Here is an 18,917-nt window from a genome sequence, read left to right on the forward strand (position 1 = left end):
GCTGAACAAGCATACATTTCAGAAGGCATAATGTAGAACCTGCATTGCCCCTGTTACACATGTTCCCTTTTAGGGCATACAGGACTCCTGTTGGATCTCGGCTAAGTGCTGGATCTCTTGAGCTTTTTTTTTATCCACCAGGCATTTTTTAGTTCTCTGGTTCCTCTTTGAACCTCAGCCTTAGCGTTGGCATAGGTTTTTTTCTTAGTGGCACAGTTTCTATCTCTTTGCCAGATCTGAAAGGCCTTCCTTTTCTTGTCAATCATACGTTCAATCTTGCTGTCATTCTCATCAAACCAGTCCTGGTGTTTCTTGGTTTGATATCCAATAGTTTGTTCACAGGCTGCAATTATGGGTGTTTTTAGCTTGTTCCAGTGTTCCTCGATGTTATCAGGGAATCCCGCTTAATGGGATTAAGCAATCCCGCTTAATGGGATCTTGAAGGGCTCGAGTGTTCATTTTGCACCTTGGTTTCCTTCATTGAAGCCTGTGTTGAGGTATAATCTTGATGTAGTATAAACACCAACAATTGGGAAACACTGGCCTGCAAGCGCTCCAATTACCAAAGGTGTCATGGGCTTTGAAGACACTCAAACTCAGGACACAAGGAAGAAACATGCTAAGAGGAAGGCACGCTTGGCAAACCCTCACCGTGATCAACTCCCACCCAGAAACCTATGTCCCCACTGTAGAAGGACGTGTGGATCCAGACTTGGCCTCCACAGTCACTTACGGAGTCATTGATAAAACCGTGTTTATGGAAGACAATCTTACTCGGCTACGAGTGATCGCCAAAGAAGAAGACTTTCATTTGTAAACCAAGCATGCTATTTTCAGCACGAGATTTTTTTTTAAGTCCATGACTATTTTTGCTTGAATTTCCATGACTATGACATCCGTCTAATTCAGTGATGGTGAACCTATGACACGCGTGTCAGACGTGACACGCAGAGCCCTCACTGCTGACACGCGCCTCATCAGCCCATTCACGCTGTTGTTGTTGTTGTTGTTGTTGTTGTTTGTTTTTCCCCCATTTGTTCTCCCGCTCCTCCTCACGCTACAGCTTGTCTCCGCTGTTAAAACCCGTTGTCTCAGCTGTTAAAACCCGGGTCCTTTTTTGTTGTTGCTGCTGGTAGCCAGAGATTGGTTTTTTTAACCCTTTCTGTGCTGTTTTTTCTGGCGTTTTGGCAGACGATGATTGGGTGTAACAGCGTCCATTTTTTAACCCGTTCTGTGCTGGGTTTTTTGGCGCTTTGGCAGACTATGTCAGTGCTGCGTGTTAGTTCCAGTGAAGGTATTATTCGTCATTTATTTCTGTTCACTCCCCCCCCCAAAAAAAGCGCAGCAGCTTTGGGGCATTCCCCCAAAAAAAACCTCCAAAACTTTGGTCAGCAGCTGCCCCCAAAAAGCTCAACAACTCTGGGCACTTTGCGATAAATAAGGGTTTTTTGATTTGGTTTTGTTAAATAATTAGTTTTTGGTTTATTAAATACAGTTATATATTACAATTATACATTTTGTTATTTAAACTATAAATATCATGAAATTATGGGGTTCTTTTTGAAGTAACACACCACCGAAGTTATGCTCTGTTTTTTGGAGAATTTTGACACACCAAGCTCAAAAGGTTGCCCATCACTGGTCTAATTGATCATCATGAACCAAAACCACTATCCCTCAGGAATGGCAGGCACTTGGCTGCAGAACCATTAACTTGGAAGCCTTTTGGCCACCCCTGATGCAACCTAACTGACTGGCTGCAAAGCACATGTTATACTAATTTGTTTCTTTTGGTTTGGCCTTCATCAGCAAGTGTGCTGTGGCTGTGTGATTGGCCTAAGGTGTCTGAAACTTCTGATGACTATTTGATAAGTAAGGCCTCTATGCCTGATACAAGTAGGGAACTGGAGTTACTAATTAGCGGGCAGCAAGTGCATCTGTAAGAAAGTGTGCAAGGGCTATTAAGGTTTCAAAACAAAGCATGTATTTGAGGAAATGCAGTGACCAGGAAGTATGAGCTTGCATGCTGGGAAGCCTAATTTAAGACAAAGGCATTTCCTTTTAGGTGGACTATATTAAACTTCGATTGTAAATCTGTTGGTTTGGTAAATATTTTAAACTTGAGATATTAATTACAGTTGGGAACGTTTGAGAAATTTAAACAGCCCCTTCATTTTCCCTTTCTGGCAACATCAAATGCTTCAATATCGTTTTCTTCAACTCCATGGAAACATTGTGTTCAGGAAGTCTACCTACATAAGTGGACATCATCTGGTAATGGAGATTGTGACAAACCCTGAACCAGAATAGGTTTAAGTCCCTGTGTGCAGCAGCAAAAAAAATCATCAATCTAGGCTGCATCAACAGAAGTATAGTGTGCCAATCAAGGGAAGTAATAGTACATCTGGAATCTGTGTCCAGTTCTGGGCGCCACAGTTTAAGAACAATATTGATAAACTGGACCATGTTCAGAGGAGGGCAACCAAGATGATCAAGGATCTGGAAACCTTAGGAGGAACGGTTGAAGGAGCTGGGTATGTTTATCCTGGAAAAGAGGAAACTGGGAGGAGATATGATAGCTATCTTAGATAAGATAAGATACGATAAATCTTTATTGTCATTGTCCCCTTGCGGGAACAACGAAATTGCTTCAAATATCTAAAGGGCTGTCACTTGGAAGAAGGAGCAAGCTTGTTTTCTCCTGCTCTGAAGGGCAAGACCTGATGGTTTTGATTCCGCGTTTAGCATCGTGTCTAGTTTGGTCCTGTGACAAAGTTCATTTGGGAATTACTCAGGGCTGCACAACTTGTGTTCCACCAAAACAAATTTGGTTTAGCAGGTAGGCCAGCCCCAAAAATTGGGGAATTTTTGAGCCATTAGTAGGCTATCATACATTGTAGAGGGGCCGCGTTCAGCTTGATGGTAGCTAAAGCAATAATTTCATAAATCTCAATGAACCAAGCCTTCAGAATTAAATGCTTTTTTGCCTGGCTAATCATTCTGAATGTAATGTCTATCATAAACGACACATCATGAAATGTTCTTTAAAATACAGCAAAGAAGTAATCAGGCAGCATTCCTTTCAAGGTGTGTATAATCTAAATTTATTTTTGTTTTAGATTTTGCAAGTTAATTTAATTCTCCACACTATTTAGGGCGTTCTGGGGGAGATTGAGATGCAATACTTCTCCAGAGCGTACTAGCATGTGCCCTAAGAGGTGACTTTTACTTGATAATTCCTCTAATGACAAAAACTTTCTCCTAGGTGTGATTCCTTATTGTAGCCCTGCTCATTTGACCTCTCTTCTGTTTTGCTTTCCTTACCCCCCCCTTTTTTTTCCTTTTGTCTTGCAGAGTGGATCACTTAAGGAGTCAGAACCAAACAAAGTCCCACCCCAGCGACCACCTCCTCAAGGTTGTTTACAGTACATTCTCGATTGTAATGGCGTTGCAGTAGGACCAAAACAAGTCCAGGCTACTTAAATTACTGAGACCAAAAGCAAGGGTTAAAGCCAAAAAAAGAGGAATCAAACAATACCAGTTTTTGTGCGGTTTTTGCAATCGTTTAAGTGCTGACCTGGACTGTGTTTTTTCTATGCAGTGTCAACTATACTGTCTGGTTGTTTATCTGTTCATGTTTGTGTTGTAACGCTTACTTATGTTTCTCTGTATAACTTGTGATTCAGGGCTGTTGTCAACAGTGTACAAGAATTGTGCCTCTACCAAGTCAGTGAGACTGTTTATTATGGATGGTTAGACAGGTTTTTCTTTCTTTCCAGTATTCTATATTGTGGGGTAAAAAAGACTAACCAGCCCAGGTTAAAATTTATATACTTTTGCTTAACTCTGTGAGTACGTGCATTATATTTGGGTTTTTTTAAAAAAAAATATGTGCATGATTAATGTAGAAATGTGATTATAATATTTTTAAAGTCTCATTTAATAGTATGTTGAATGAGGCATCATTAACTTTTGAGTTCATACTTATAGGCAGTGCTTTTTGTGGTAAAAGAAAATGAACTCCTGGTATTCTTCTCTTGATAAAAGTCCAGTGGGTACCAGCACAAAACGGCTGCCAAGGGCAGCAAAAAAGAAGTGACATAATTCTGTACTGGTTTGTACTGTTGCAAAAAAGTATTGCTTATAGGTAACATGAAAGACAAGTGCTTTATTTCATTTATTTCCTATGAAATATGAGAGAATTATTTCCAGGAATACATAAATATCCTTTATTTTCAATGCAGATTTTTTTTATTTTAAAATCTGCATTAAATTATTAGCCTCAGTGCTATACAAAACGGGCCACTTATGTGCAATATTGATGCAAATGTGAGGGTACTGAATGTATTTAAGTTCAGTGACAAAGGTTCTCTAGCGGTTATGAAGTAGCCATCTGGTCTTGTACAAAACTAAAGCAAGTGTGTTTACTAGATATTCCTTATCTACAAAATTCAGGTAAGCTACAGCTGTTTGTTAGAGGAAGTCAACAAGGCCATTAAAAGCCTTGCTAGATTAATCATCACCTTTTCCAAATATTGGGCTAGCCACATGTTTTTTTTTAAGGATTTAAAAAGTGTGTGGTACATGGACTCAATGTGTGGTTGTGCTGTTCTATATTAGCTGAGGCTATAGCCAAGTAACTAAGATGCAGCTGTCATCTGATCTATCATTCTGAGCGTAAGCAACAGCATATATGAAAGTATATTTAACATATGGCTCAGAACAAGTAAAAAGGTTTAGGCTTAGAAGTTCACATTTATGACTCAAGTGTGTGTAAATAATAAATCAAAGTGACCCGGCGGGTTTTACTTTTCCAAACTTTCTTATAGCCATAATTGCTTATGACTGTCACATAACCAATGGCTATGTGCATAATCTTAAAAGCAATATCTAGGCAGGGCAGTTAAACTGTTATGTAAAATCTAGCCTGTAAACGTTGAAAGGTGCACTATTATACTAGCTGTGAGCAAAGCAAAGGATTGTGTTTTGTCAATTGGAATCCCATACTAAGGTAAATAGCAGTCCCTAGGTTAATACAAACAAGCCTGTTTTCTTGTGAAACAATGCCAAGGTCTGAATTTATTTTCCTTGCAAACACTGCCAACAAAATTATAGCTCAGTTACCAAGTGGTTTTATTTGTTCTGTTTTGTTTTTAAATTCAGGCTAGTGAGCTGCAAATTTCACGCTGCTTTTGATGGGAATTTCAGTGCTTGTTGGGCATGCCACTGTGTCCTGCCCATTTTTAGTCTATTATAGTATCATTCCACTTTTGTGGTAAATGTTTCTGGTTAGTGATCTCTTCATAACTACACTGATGATTTTGATTGTGTAGAATGAGTGCATCCCCTTCAGCCTCAGGTTCACACACGCCCCTCCTCACCTCCAAATCTCAACCCAAGTGAACAAAACAGCCTCCTGCCCGGAGGTGAAGAAATGAACCTACTGACTGAATGCCATTTAATATCAAGCCATGAGTGTTCTTTTGCATGTAGTAGTCCGAGTATTTACAAATGCTTTTGTGCATTGTTTACGAGCTCTGTGTGTGTGTGCGTGAGTGTGCGTGTGTGTGTGCACACGTGTGCCTGCAGACCTCAGAGAAAAAGAGCTGCATCCCAGCAGGACTTCAGTGCATTTATTGCAAAAGGTCTTCGAAGGGCACACACTGGTTACTGCCTACCACAGATATTAAACAAGCCAAAATGTCTCTGCATGCTAGCATGCTTAGGTGCAATATTGTGGGATATAGGGAACTGATATTTTGCAGTATAGGATTAATGTCCAGGGGGTTGGTGTGTGTTTGGTTTATTTTATTTTTCCCTTTCCTTTTCTTTTTGTAAAAGCTTTTTTATTATTGTTGCTGCCTTTTTGTACCAAACCAGCTGCAAGAAAGTGAGCAAATGCTGAAGTGTGATTGCAGTATATATTTTGTGAAATATCTTGTACAGCTTAATGTGCAATAAAAAAAAGTTACATCTGTCTTCAGTGTATAGTTTCTGGCATATAAGCCTCAATATCTAAATGGAGAGCGGGGAGGGGGGTATTTTCTACTCAGCAAAGAAAAGCTAAACGAGAATGTTTGTTTTACGGTGCAGAACTAGTAAAACCACCCAGATTCAAAATTCCACCAGTCTCCTGAAAATAGAACCTGTTGATCTTGAACTTACTGCCGAAAATGACATAAGCCCCATACATGCTGTATGGCATGTTCAGGAAATGTGTGAGTGGTGGGGTTGGAATCATACCTGCTTGCTCCAGCTGTGTCCTGCGCATACCCAGTATGGCTTTTGAACAGACCTACATGCATCGAAAAGCCAATCCGCATATACTGTACAGCTTGTTTACATAGAAAGTCTGCTCACAAGCTCTGTTGAAATTGGTAGGGCGAGGGGCGGAGCCAGCAAGCATGATCTCAACTCCTCATCTACCTATGAACAGGCGTAGTTGAGTGGAAGTGTCTTTCTCCTTGAGCCTGTAAGTCTGCCCTGTTTGCAGTGTACTGAGGCACACATGGAATTCCTCCTTAAGAGAGTTTCCCCATCGCTTTGCTGAAGAGGTCATTTCTGTGCTTGCACGTGAATGGGAAAGCCCTTGGAAACAAATGGCTGATTAGAATAGCGGCCCATGGGACTTATCCTAAGTCAGGCCATGGGTGCATTTAGCTCAGTATTTGTCTCACTGGCCAACAGTGGCTGTCTAGTGTTTAAATCAGGTGTTGTTCCCTGAAGATGCCAGGAACTGAGCGTGGGACCTTTGGCATACAACACATATGCCCTGCCGGCAAACCACAATCCCTCCCTAGCCCAGTTGGATTTATTCCCCCCGGGCCACATTACCAGCATGGGGCACGGCTGATTTTGACGGGAAATGTCTCAGTTCCCCTTGGGCTCATGGAACTAATTTCATGATCCTTTGGTTCCAGGCCAAGGAATTTCATAATGACAGTGTTGGTGCAATGCTATGCTGTGATACAACAGTGGAGTACTTTATCGTAAGCATTCATATGTTGGCGTAATAAGTCAAGCTATAAACCCATTTAAATGCACCTCAGAACATTGGACCCTTTAAGCTCACTGTGACTAAATGGGTTCCCCTTCAGGTAGTCCAGCTTAACTGGAGAGTGGTAGCCTTATAAAGGTGAAGCAGGTGGCACCTGGTGAGATATACTCAATGTACTTTCAAGCACCTGCAGTTCTGTCTCAGCTGCATACTTAATAAGCATGGAGCTACACTGGATTGATATTCTCTGATAATTAAACAGTGGCTTCTGCTGTAAGGGCGCATGATTTCTCTTTTTCAGAAAGGCTCTTTAGGGCCCACTGAGTAGCCACTGCAAGTCTGTGTGCTTCATTATGACATTTAAATAAGCAAGAATTTAAATAAGCAACATTTAAATTTGCAGCAAAACATTTAAGTAAGCAACAAAAATCCTAACTCCCCCCCCCTTTAGCAAGAAATAGTGGTGTTGGTTTACATTACCATATGCAGAACCATAAAATACAGCTTCCTTCTAGGCATAGCTCCCATTGCAATGGAGCAATAAAGAAATATTTCTTATCATGAAAGTTCAGAAACGAAATAGAGAAATGTTGCAATTAATGTAGCTTTTTGTGGGTAGAATTATTGCCCTGTAACAATTTCAGAAATATAATCTTTTTAAGAAAAGTTACCATTGCTAAATTAATACTCTTTTTAGGGCACCTTGGTATCAGTGAGGTTTGAAAGTGTGGCACTTCTGCAAGTTACACGGAATTGTGGCTAATGGTATCAACAGCAAAGATGTGGCTCGCCTATCCTAGACACGCTGAACTTTATTGGTTCCAAGTTTATATTTGTAAGTGTTAGATATAAGAGCTAGTACAAAATTACTGATGCATTATGAAGTTTTTCTTGTACTGAACCTAGGGGGCCCAGTGCAACCCCAAGGAATGCAATCACAAAGCCAGGAGCCATTGCAACCACAGCGTGCGTTTCCTCCGGGGCAGTCAGCAAAGCCCTCGAGTTCCCTGCCTCCACGTCCACCGGGCCCTGCAATTCAACCACGTGCTCAGGCCCCAGGTCCTTCAAGCGCTGGGCCACCTGCGGACACAGAGACGAAACCCTCCACAGCTCCACCACAGAAACCTCCAGCACATCCGCAACTGAAGTAAGGCTTTTCATTTATTTCCTCCACTCTTGTTTCATATGCTTTCCTTTGCCATTGAGGTTTGAATACAACCTGTACTGACCCCCTGTGTTGTTGTTGTTGGCAGTGGCGGCGTGGTCGTTGTTGTTAGCATGTAACAACTTTGCACCAGGTTGACCTGAAACAGGGAAATTTCCAACAAAGGCAATAATAGATGTTGAAAAAGCTCTCTGGTAATTTGCAATACATGCAGATTTCTGGTGCCACGAGGCCAAATTTGATAATGGGCCATCCTCTGTTTCTGCCCACCAACCAAAAAGGCACTGACTCATTTTTGAATGTGCTGTCTGTAAGTCAGCTGCTGAGGAAAAGAAGGAAGCCTTATCTACTTAAACTTTTAACCTTGCAGCCACTCAAACAACAACAGATTTTCAGTTTAAAAAGGCTGTTCCGGAAGTCCATGATACATTTTTCATCCAATTTTTCCCCAAAAGCTCCAAAGCTATATGTAGGCATACAGTCCATGTGTTAGGGCTGTACCCAGTCGATCCAAATGCAGAAAGAGAAAGATGCTGTATAAGGCAATAACACAGAAAGAGAGGAAATTGGCCCTAGTCAGATGTTTGGTACCTTGGACATTGAAACCAATGCCAGTCACGTGTTCAGTGCCAGTCTGAAAAAGACTCTTCTACTCAAGTAGGGGTGTTTCCTTGGCAGAACCCTGACTGATGGGCCCCAACCTCCTGAAATGGGCTATTGTTTGTACCAAATGCCTGGATATATAGCTGTTGATGGAGTAAGAAAACCAAAGTACTGTAATCTGCAGATAAATCCCACAGCTCTGGCCATATTGGAATCTTACATAATGGCAAAGAATCTTTGCCTACACTATGTACAGCAGCAGCAAGGAAACAATTGTATTAACAGCACATACGGCCTTGCCAAATAATGTGCAGACAGATCACAAACGCAATATATATTTATCTATTATAAAATGCATATCCTGCCTGACGCTATCCAGCTTACAACAAGAATTAACAACTAACAATAAGCAAATTACGAAATACAATAAATAGCAAATAATTAAAACAATACAATGCAGTATTCTTAATGCACATGCAATACAAATTCTAAAATGCCTTCAGTTATGCTTGTAAATATTAAATTCATGATTGTTAAACTCTATACTACTGCATATTTTCCCTAGAGGGCAAATAGCAGCTGGCAGGACAGGAACTTAAAACATGAAGCAGACACAATCTAAAAACCCCAACTACAGTTATTAACTTAAAAATGCAAGAGATCATGGAATCATGGAAATGCAAACAGGGGCAGGTGTGGAGGCAGCAATGGAATCCACATGAATTGTGTCCCCCCCACCCCACCCGCAAACACTCCTTTCATTGTTTTCTGAGACCAGCTTATTAGAATAAAGGTAAAGGTAGGGACGTGGGTGGCGCTGTGGTCTAAACCACAGAGCCTAGGGCTTGCCGATCGGAAGGTCGGCAGTTCGAATCCCCGTGACGGGGTGAGCTCCCATTGTTCAGTCCCAGCTCCTGCCCACCCAGCAGTTCGAAAGCACGTCAAAGTGCAAGTAGATAAATACGTACTGCTCCGGCGGGAAGGTAAACGGCATTTTCGTGCGCTACTCTGGTTGGCCAGAAGCGGCTTAGTCATGTTGGCCACATGACCCGGAAGCTGTATGCCGGCTCCCTCGGCTTATGGAGCTAGATGAGCGCCGCAACCCCAGAGTTGTCCATGACTAGACCTAACGGTCAGGGGTCCCAACCTTTAGGTCCAGTCATGGACGACTCTGGGGTTGCGGCGCTCATCTCGCTCCATAAGCCAAGGGAGCCGGCATTTGTCCGCAGACAGCTTCCGGGTCATGTGGCCAACATGACCAAGCCGTTTCTGGTGAACCAGAGAACCGCACGGAAACGCTGTTTACCTTCCCGCCAGAGCGGTACCTATTTATCTACTTGCACTTTGACGTTATTTCGAACTGCTAGGCGGGCAGGAGCTGGCACTGAACAACGGGAGCTCACCCTGTCGCAGGGATTCGAACTACCGACCTTCTGATTGGCAAGCCCTAGTCTCAGTGGTTTAGACCACAGCGCCACCTGCGACCCTAATAGGATTAGAAAAATAAATTTGAATGAAACCTTTCTAAGAAAGGCCTGGAACCTTTCTAATAGAAATAGTAAAATGTTTTATTTCCCCGTTTCATTTTACCTTTATTCTCAAATGAGATTTTTTTTTTTAAAAAAAAAAAAAACACACCTATTATCCAGAGAAAGAGATTCTGAAAGTCTTCGCTTGTATCCCAGTCCTAAGCAACTGGGCCATGCCAGAGTAATACCCCTGGAATTGCCAACATAAACCACAGCTTGGGAAGCTGCCCTCCTAACTGAGATCAGCATGTCCCATCCTAATCCTTTATTTCCTTTGATAGGAACGTGTTAGGGTCTTTCCTGAACACTTGAAAACTGTATGCATGTGGTGTGCCATTGAGCTTTCCTTGACAGGCTCACAGCCTGAGTCACAGGCTTATTCCCATTCATATTGTAATTTTCAAAATGAAAAAAACAAACATACGCAAACTCAAATTGCCAATGGGATTAACTGTACTCTGTGCATTTGGCATGTATGTGCCTTGCATTCTCACCCACATGCTCTTGCTTAACATGTGCGTGCAGGTTATTAGCCCATGAACAAATATTTAATTAGGCCATTCATTTTTGAGTCGCTAATCAAGTGAAGCCTCGCTTTGCCTTTCCACTGCCTGCTTTCTGTGAACACTAAACCCAAGTACAATGCAAACGAGAGACAGAACACCACATGCAGCACCACTTGCTCTGGTTTTCAACAAAGTTGGGGTTGAAAGCAGACTGGCTATGAATTGTTGCCTTGTGCTGAGACATGGTACAGGAAGCGCAAGCAGCCTCACAACCTTTTCCTTCTACTAGCCTTAGATTTTATAGCATAACTAAAGCCAAACAGTTTTGCTACTATCCACACTCTGCATACCTGCATTCAGTCAAGTCCTATCAAATTAAGAAATATTGTTCCAGGGAAAGTGGCTTTAGGAATACAGAGCTAAACTGAATGTATTTGTTCCGAGGTGATTTAGCAACCATTTTCTATTGACCTAGATAATAGAATCATAAAACTGTAGAGTTGGAAAGGGACCATGAGGGTCATCTAATCCAATCCCCTGGAATCCAGGAATCTTTTGCCTAATGTGGGGCGACCCTGAGCTTAAGAGTCATATGCTCTTCCAGCTGAAATATCCTTACGTTGGATGCAATCTATAAAAAGTAAAGTGTGTTTAAGGCTGTAATCCTAAACACATTTTGTTGTTGTTTAGTCGTTTAGTTGTGTCCGACTCTTTGTGACCCCATGGACCAGAGCACACCAGGCACTCCTGTCTTCCACTGCCTCCCGCAGTTTGGTCAAACTCATGTTGGTGGCTTCGAGAACACTGTCCAACCATCTCGTCCTCTGTTGTCCCCTTCTCCTTGTGCCCTTCATCTTTCCCAACATCAGGGTCTCTTCCAGGGAGACCCTCTCTTCTCTTCTCATGAGGTGGCCAAAGTATTGGAGCCTCAGCTTCAGGATCTGTCCTTCCAGTGAGCACTCAGGGCTGATTTCCTTCAGAATGGATAGGTTTGATCTTCTTGCAGTCCATGGGACTCTCAAGGGGCTCCTCCAGCACCATAATTCAAAAGCATCAATTCTTCGGTGATCAGCCTTCTTTACTAGGAAGTAAATCCCAATGACAACAATGGGTCTGGCTTCTGAGGAAACATGCTTAGGATTGTCCCACACATCCCACTGAAATTAATGTAAACTAAAATTAATTAAGTCCTCAGGACTGCACTCCTAACCCTCTGAGGACTAAATGCCACTGAAATGAGTAGAGCAGGTTTCCAAATTAACATGGTTAGGATTAAGCAACAATTCCATTCACTTGAATGGGACTCAAGCACTCATGTCCCCTCGAATGTATGGAGATAATTTTTGGTCCAGAATTTTTTTTGTGTGCTCTGATGGACAAAATGGTTCATGTGGATTTCCGTGAAGCCTTCCCCTGCAACGTGTTGCGTTCTGTGTGAAATAGTCCAGCACAATCCATATGCATTGCTGAACAGCTGGTCATGGTGGTCAGGTCTGAGTCTGCATCCATTTCTCTGCCCAAAACGCATGATCATCTGTGACAAAGCTAATAATGGTGCCCAGAGAAGGAGATACGGCAGGCAGAGGTCTATATGTCCTGCTTCCATTGTATGACATGGTAAACAGAATTCTGAGGTATGGCTGTAACAGACAACATGCATTGATGTGCATTTTGTTTTGTTTTTGTTTTTATCTTGCAGTAAATCACAGTCTCTGACCAACGCCTTCAACTTCACTGAGTCATCCTTCTTTCGGTCATCTGTGAACGAGGATGAAGCAAAAGCTGAAACCATCCGAAACTTGAGAAAATCCTTTGCCAGCCTCTTTTCTGATTAGCCATATAATGTTTGGTTTTGTGCGTCTGTAACACATTTCAAAGTCTACCGCGAACATAATTTTGCAGACATAGTTTCCTTGTGAATGACCCTCCTTTGCTGTTTCAAGTGTTGTATTAAGCAATATGCTAAACTATTTTTAATAAGGGACTATAATGAGATATACTTCAGGAATTTTGGGGGTGGGGGGATACCCGGCTTTTTTTAAAAGCCAGAGAGGAAAAGCTATACAGCAGAATGCTTAAAGTCCTCATCAACTGTGATAATGTGGCCTTACCGTGAAATGCACTAGGTCATCACATTGGACTCCCCTGTGTGTAATCATTAGAGCAACACACCATTACATAGTGAGTTTTCTCCAGCATTCAACTCACTGCATGTTTGTTTGTTTGTTTTGTTTGTTTGTTTGTTTAAGGTGTTTTGTTCTGCAAGGGTACAGTCTTTAAACCTGCTTTCTTGCCCCCAGATCTTTAGGGTACAGCTTCACAGGGCTGTTTCCTGTTAATCTCCTTCACCTTGTGAGTAACTAAAGCAGTTTTCTACCCCAGCAAGCTTTCCAACAGATGAATGTATCGTTCTGATATGCTGCTAGGAGCAAACCTTGGGATGAACCATTGTTCTAGAGCTTTGTGTCTCTATTATTGTATCCCCATATGTCTGTTAGACAATTTTTTGCAACCTGTTAATGGTAGCCTTTGATTTGTAAAAGACCATGCATGACCTCATGTTCTCCATAGTTCCATGTTACCTTCCAATAAATGCAAAACCCTTTGCCTGGCAGTAAACACACTTCTGCAGGACTGGTCTGCACTGTAGTGTTGATTTTCCTAACAGACAGCCCAAATTAGATGGCAAAAGCATTATTTTTCTCATTTTCAGCCGTACGTACTCATCAGCCAAAAAGAATCTATCTCTGTTTCGCAATACTTGACAGAAACCACACACTTCTGGACTATACGGTTGTATTGCTGAATACTTGTCGGTACACATGCACTTCCTGCTCTACGAACCATGGAATATGTTCTACTCTACTTAGCACCAGATTATAGAACCACACTATATCGTGATGCCCTGTACTCACACATCCTCTACCACTTTCCTTTCGTGCTAATCCCACTGAATTACAGCATGCCTGATTCTTATGCTAGCCATGCTTTGCAGGAAATAAATGTTTTAAGTTTGCTTGCTCTTGAGAGCATGGATGCTACTGCCCTGTTCTGTGGTACAGCAGACTTATTCAAACGTACGCCACACCAAGCCAAATGCAGCCCATCAACCATCTCCAGTGGCCTAGAAGGGGCTTCTTGCCTGAGTGTGCTGAAGGGTGGAGAGAGCAGTTGTCAAGTACCCAGTAGACAGTAAAGCTAGCAGGCTGCATGTGGCTCAATAGGCTCAGATCTGAGGGCCTCTGATAAAAGGAAGAGTCCTTGGGTATCAGCTACCAAATTGTTTTTCCTTCCGTGCAAACTCTCCCTGAGTACATAATTGCATGGAAAAAGTGATGTATGGAGCAGAGGCTGTATTTCTGTGATCTTAAAGGTGGCAGAAATGACATCCACAGTTGCTTATATATTTATATTTACAAACGTATCTAGTTTCATGCTATAGATGTACTGTACATATCCAAGGACAATAGGTAAAGGTAAAGGGACCCCGACCATTAGGTCCAGTCGTCACCGACTCTGGGGTTGCAGCGCTCATCTCACATTATTGGCCGAGGGAGCCAGCGTACAGCTTCTGGGTCATGTGGCCAGCATGACAAAGCCGCTTCTGGTGAACCAGAGCAGCACACGGAAATGCCGTTTACCTTCCCGCTGCTTGCACTTTGACGTGCTTTCGAACTGCTAGGTTGGCAGGAGCTGGGACCGAGCAACGAGAGCTCACCCCGTCGCGGGGATTCGAACCGCTGACCTTCTGATCAACAAGTCCTAGGCTCAGTGGTTTAAGGACAATACTATGAAGCACAATACTATTGAAGGACAATAGTATGAAGCAAAATATTCTAAGAAAAGGACCATGTTGACCTATCCCAAGGCTGAGGGTAAGTCTGCCACAGGAAGCCGGATAGGCTTATTTACACAGAAGTCTTCTCACACGAGAAAAGGGAATCTGTAGCATACTTTTATCCTGAGGGTTAAGCCAGCCCTAGCTGTTCCCTAGTGCCACATTGACATTATTGTTTGTTTGTCTAACTTGGGGTTCTGTTATTCCTAGTGAAAAGTTATTGCTTTGACTCCCCTCCCCCTTTTTAAAGGAGGCATCCAGAGATAATAAGATGCAGTGCTTAGTCCCTCAATTTCTCTCTGCTTAATGAATCCAATAGGAGATAGCTTTAGTACACCAGCTACATAACTGGATCATAAATAGCATTTAGTTTTTATAAGACGCTTGTGAAAAGCATTGCTCTGTGCAGTGTTGCAAGCTGCATTGCAGCTGTGCTTTCCGATCTAGATCTAAGAAGATAGCACAAAGCAGTTGCAAGGGCCAAAGGGAGGGGGGAATTCTGAATTCCAGATATAAGATTTGCCACCAAAGTCCAAGAAAACAGAAACTTTCAGCAGCGAATTCAAAAGGCCTGGCCGAATAGTTCTTTTTAGAAGCCCATTTCAGTTTGTACATGGCCTAATAGAGAATGAAACTTTCATCTGAAATTGGTGAACAAAAGGTTTTTGAGCCTCTGGGCCAGGGATGGGGAACCTGTGGCTTTCCAGATGTTGCTGGACTGCAACCCCCATCATCCCTAACCACTGGCCCTGCTGGCTGGGGCTGATGGGAGTTGGAGCATTTTTGTGCTTGCCCTCAAACTGTCTTTCAGGGGCAGGTTTTTCTGCCTAGCCTGTACTCCAGGCTGCACAAGCAATTGGTGTGGCCATATAGATTAATTTGGTCCCATTTTAACAGGTAGGTGTGCGAAGGGCTGTAGGATAACCAGATGAGCACTTTTAGGCAGCTGAGGGGCATACTCAACTGCTGAGTAAGGAAAACGTTTGGACCTGCCCTGTCTCAGTCACAGGCAGTGCATGCTATTTTGCCCCCTGAGGTGAAAGGGCCGAAGCCTCCCTTACTTGGGTCGTGTGACAGGTTCCAGAAAGATCTTGCAGATTTCCAGTGGGGCAGGCAGGAGTGCCGCCTCATGACATTCCACTGCCTGAGGCAGCTGGCTAAGCCCACCTCATAGGCAGGCTGGCCCTGCTCAGTTACCAGGAGTTTTGTGGCCCTGAGCAGGGGTTGGGATCAAAAAGTCTCCCAACTCAGGACTCAGGACTCAGATAAGGGGCTATGATCAGGTCATGCCCTTCCCCTGAGCTCTGTGGCTCGCCTAAATTAGGTGGCGTTAGTGCTGATCCTGCATAGCATCTACCGTCTCTATTCAGATCTGCATTGAATCAAATGTGGGCCTAGTTCATCCCCACATACTTCAGTCTAGCCTGAGGTTCCCACTGCTCTAGCACCCTGAGGCCACTTATAAATGACAACAAAGGAGCAATTAGATCTCCCATAGAAGTTCCAAAAGGACCCAATTGTTGACCCGTTTGCTTATTTCGTTAACAACTTTTACATACTGTACCTCCCAATAGCAACATTTAAAATAAAATACAGACCAAAGCCAAAATGGAAAACAAAGTACGCAAATTCAGCAAAAATTCATTACAGCAAGTCTGTCAAGAGGATGAAAGATTTTTTAAATGGATCATTTAACTTTAAAAAAAACACCCCCTCAAGCATTTTAATTACTAAACAGTTTTTTTAAGCGCAGGAAGATAAAAGCTCTGGCACTAAAGATATCGCAATGTACCGGTAGGTGCCAGTAAGGCTTTCTAGAGAGGACAACCACAGCCAGGGTGTCTCCACTGAAAAGTCCCTCTCCCCAAACCATCCTCCTACATCTCACTCAGCAAGGGAGCCCTGGGGAACACTTCAAAAGACGCCCCAAAGGTCCAGCTAGGAACATGAAGGAGGAGATAATCCTTTAAGTACTGGTAACCTGTTCTCAAATCAAGGTTAAAAGCAGCACTTTGAATTTGATCCGGAAACAGCCTGTAAATCAAAGCACTGGCATGAAATCCTTGAGTTGGAAACAGGGCTATTTTTGTAGAAAAAGAGGTGCCAGAACTCACCATTAACACCTCCCTTGTTTTCTTATAATGGCAACTGGGGCCCACCTGAGAGGTGCCAAAACTGAGTTCCAGCAAGTTCTGGCTGGGGAAAAAGCTGTGGTTGGAAGGGACCTCAAGAGCCATCTAGTCCTACCCCCTTCCATGCAGGAATCTCTACATGGTCCCCTATCCAATCTGAAACCATTGTTGTTGTTGTTTAGTCGTTTAGTCGTGTCCGACTCTTCGTGACCCCATGGACCATAGCACGCCAGGCACTCCTGTCTCGCACTGCCTCCCGCAGTTTGGTCAAACTCATGTTCGTAGCTTCGAGAACACTGTCCAACCATCTTGTCCTCTGTCGTCCCCTTCTCCTAGTGCCCTCAATCTTTCCCAACATCAGGGTCTTTTCCAAGGATTCTTCTCTTCTCATGAGGTGGCCAAAGTATTGGAGCCTCAGCTTCACGATCTGTCCTTCCAGGGAGCACTCAGGGCTGATTTCCTTAAGAATGGATAGGTTTGATCTTCTTGCAGTCCATGGGACTCTCAAGAGTCTCCTCCAGCACCATAATTCAAAAGCATCAATTCTTCGGCGATCAGCCTTCTTTATGGTCCAACTCTCACTTCCATACATCACTACTGGGAAAACCATAGCTTTAACTATACGGACCTTTGTCGGCAAGGTGATGTCTCTGCTTTTTAAGATGCTGTCTAGGTTTGTCATTGCTTTTCTCCCAAGAAGCAGGCGTCTTTTAATTTCGTGACTGCTGTCACCATCTGCAGTGATCAAGGAGCCTAAGAAAGTAAAATCTCTCACTGCCTCCATTTCTTCCCCTTCTATTTGCCAGGAGGTGATGGGACCAGTGGCCATGATCTTGGTTTTTTTGATGTTGAGCTTCAGACCATATTTTGCGCTCTCCTCTTTCACCCTCATTAAAAGGTTCTTTAATTCCTCCTCGCTTTCTGCCATCAAGGTTGTGTCATCTGCATATCTGAGGTTGTTGATATTTCTTCCGGCAATCTTAATTCCGGCTTGGGATTCATCTAGTCCAGCCTTTCGCATGATGAATTCTGCATATAAGTTAAATAAGCAGGGAGACAATATACAACCTTGTCGTACTCCTTTCCCAATTTTGAACCAATCAGTTGTTCCATATCCAGTTCTAACTGTAGCTTCTTGTCCCACATAGAGATTTCTCAGGAGACAGATGAGGTGATCAGGCACTCCCATTTCTTTAAGAACTTGCCATAGTTTGCTGTGGTCGACACAGTCAAAGGCTTTTGCATAGTCAATGAAGCAGAAGTAGACGTTTTTCTGGAACTCTCTAGCTTTCTCCATAATCCAGCGCATCTGAAACCATAATGGATCCTATGCTAGCAGTTTTATTGCTGCAGCCCTAGTCCAATAGCCCCAGTCCCAGTTAAAACGCTGGCGGCTGTATCTGGACTAAGTGAAGTTTCTAGATCATATTCAAAGGCAGACCTATGTACAGAACACTACAGTAACCCTAGTAAAATGAGTGCAAAATCCATCTGCCAGAATGCTTATGGGGGCTGGACAGCTTGACAACATCACACCAATTTCACATCAGTTACCCATTTAGGGTGACTAAAGCAGCAGGGAAAACGCCATTGCATTTGCCAAGGTAGGGATAGGGTGAGGTTGGAGAAAGCTGTTGGTTGGTAGTGTTGACATCCCACACCTGGGAGATTCCAACCCCAGCACCCCAAAGATGCACAACCGCCACCTCACTGTATCGCCAGCCTAGACAGTGCAGCTCCATCACTGCTAGGAGAGCTTCACTACTACACCACTGCTTAGTACTAACTTTTAATCCTTGAATGGTCTGGGATTGAAGGAGCGCCTGCACCCATACAGACCTACATGGGCCTTGAGATTAGCCTCAAAGGCACTGCTCTCTGCAGGGCCGTATTAAGCATATCGGGCGCCCTGGTGCCGTGGTGCGAAGATAGCTCCGGCGCTCCCTCCCTCCCCGTTTCCCACCGCGGTGGTACTTTCCCACAGGCTTGCCTTAGAGCCGGCCCTGGCTCTCTGGGTTATCACTGAAGTCCATCTGGTTTAATTCCCTCTATTGTGGCCTTTATGTGGCTCACAAATACTTCTATTCTGCCAAGCTTTTTTTTTTTTTTGAGCCACAATGTTTTTAATCTGCTTTACAAAAAGAGAG

At 43.2% G+C, this 18,917-nt stretch overlaps 1 protein-coding gene across 1 annotated transcript in view; it reads left to right on the plus strand.

The window, feature by feature from the left end:
* The window catches only part of SYN2 (synapsin II), a 150,936-nt gene extending 137,517 nt beyond the window's left edge, over positions 1-13,419 (plus strand). Inside the window, exons 11-13 of the mRNA XM_035106223.3 lie at positions 3,355-3,415; positions 7,904-8,144; positions 12,500-13,419. Of these exons, the coding sequence (XP_034962114.1) occupies positions 3,355-3,415; positions 7,904-8,144; positions 12,500-12,635 (438 nt within the window). The 3' untranslated portion in view covers positions 12,636-13,419. The remainder of the gene's footprint in view (positions 1-3,354; positions 3,416-7,903; positions 8,145-12,499) is intronic.
* Positions 13,420-18,917: the final 5,498 nt, after the last annotated feature.

This window comes from Zootoca vivipara, chromosome 2, assembly GCF_965207765.1.
Source record: "Zootoca vivipara chromosome 2, rZooViv2.hap1.1, whole genome shotgun sequence".
In the NCBI taxonomy this organism is placed as follows: domain Eukaryota; kingdom Metazoa; phylum Chordata; class Lepidosauria; order Squamata; family Lacertidae; genus Zootoca; species Zootoca vivipara.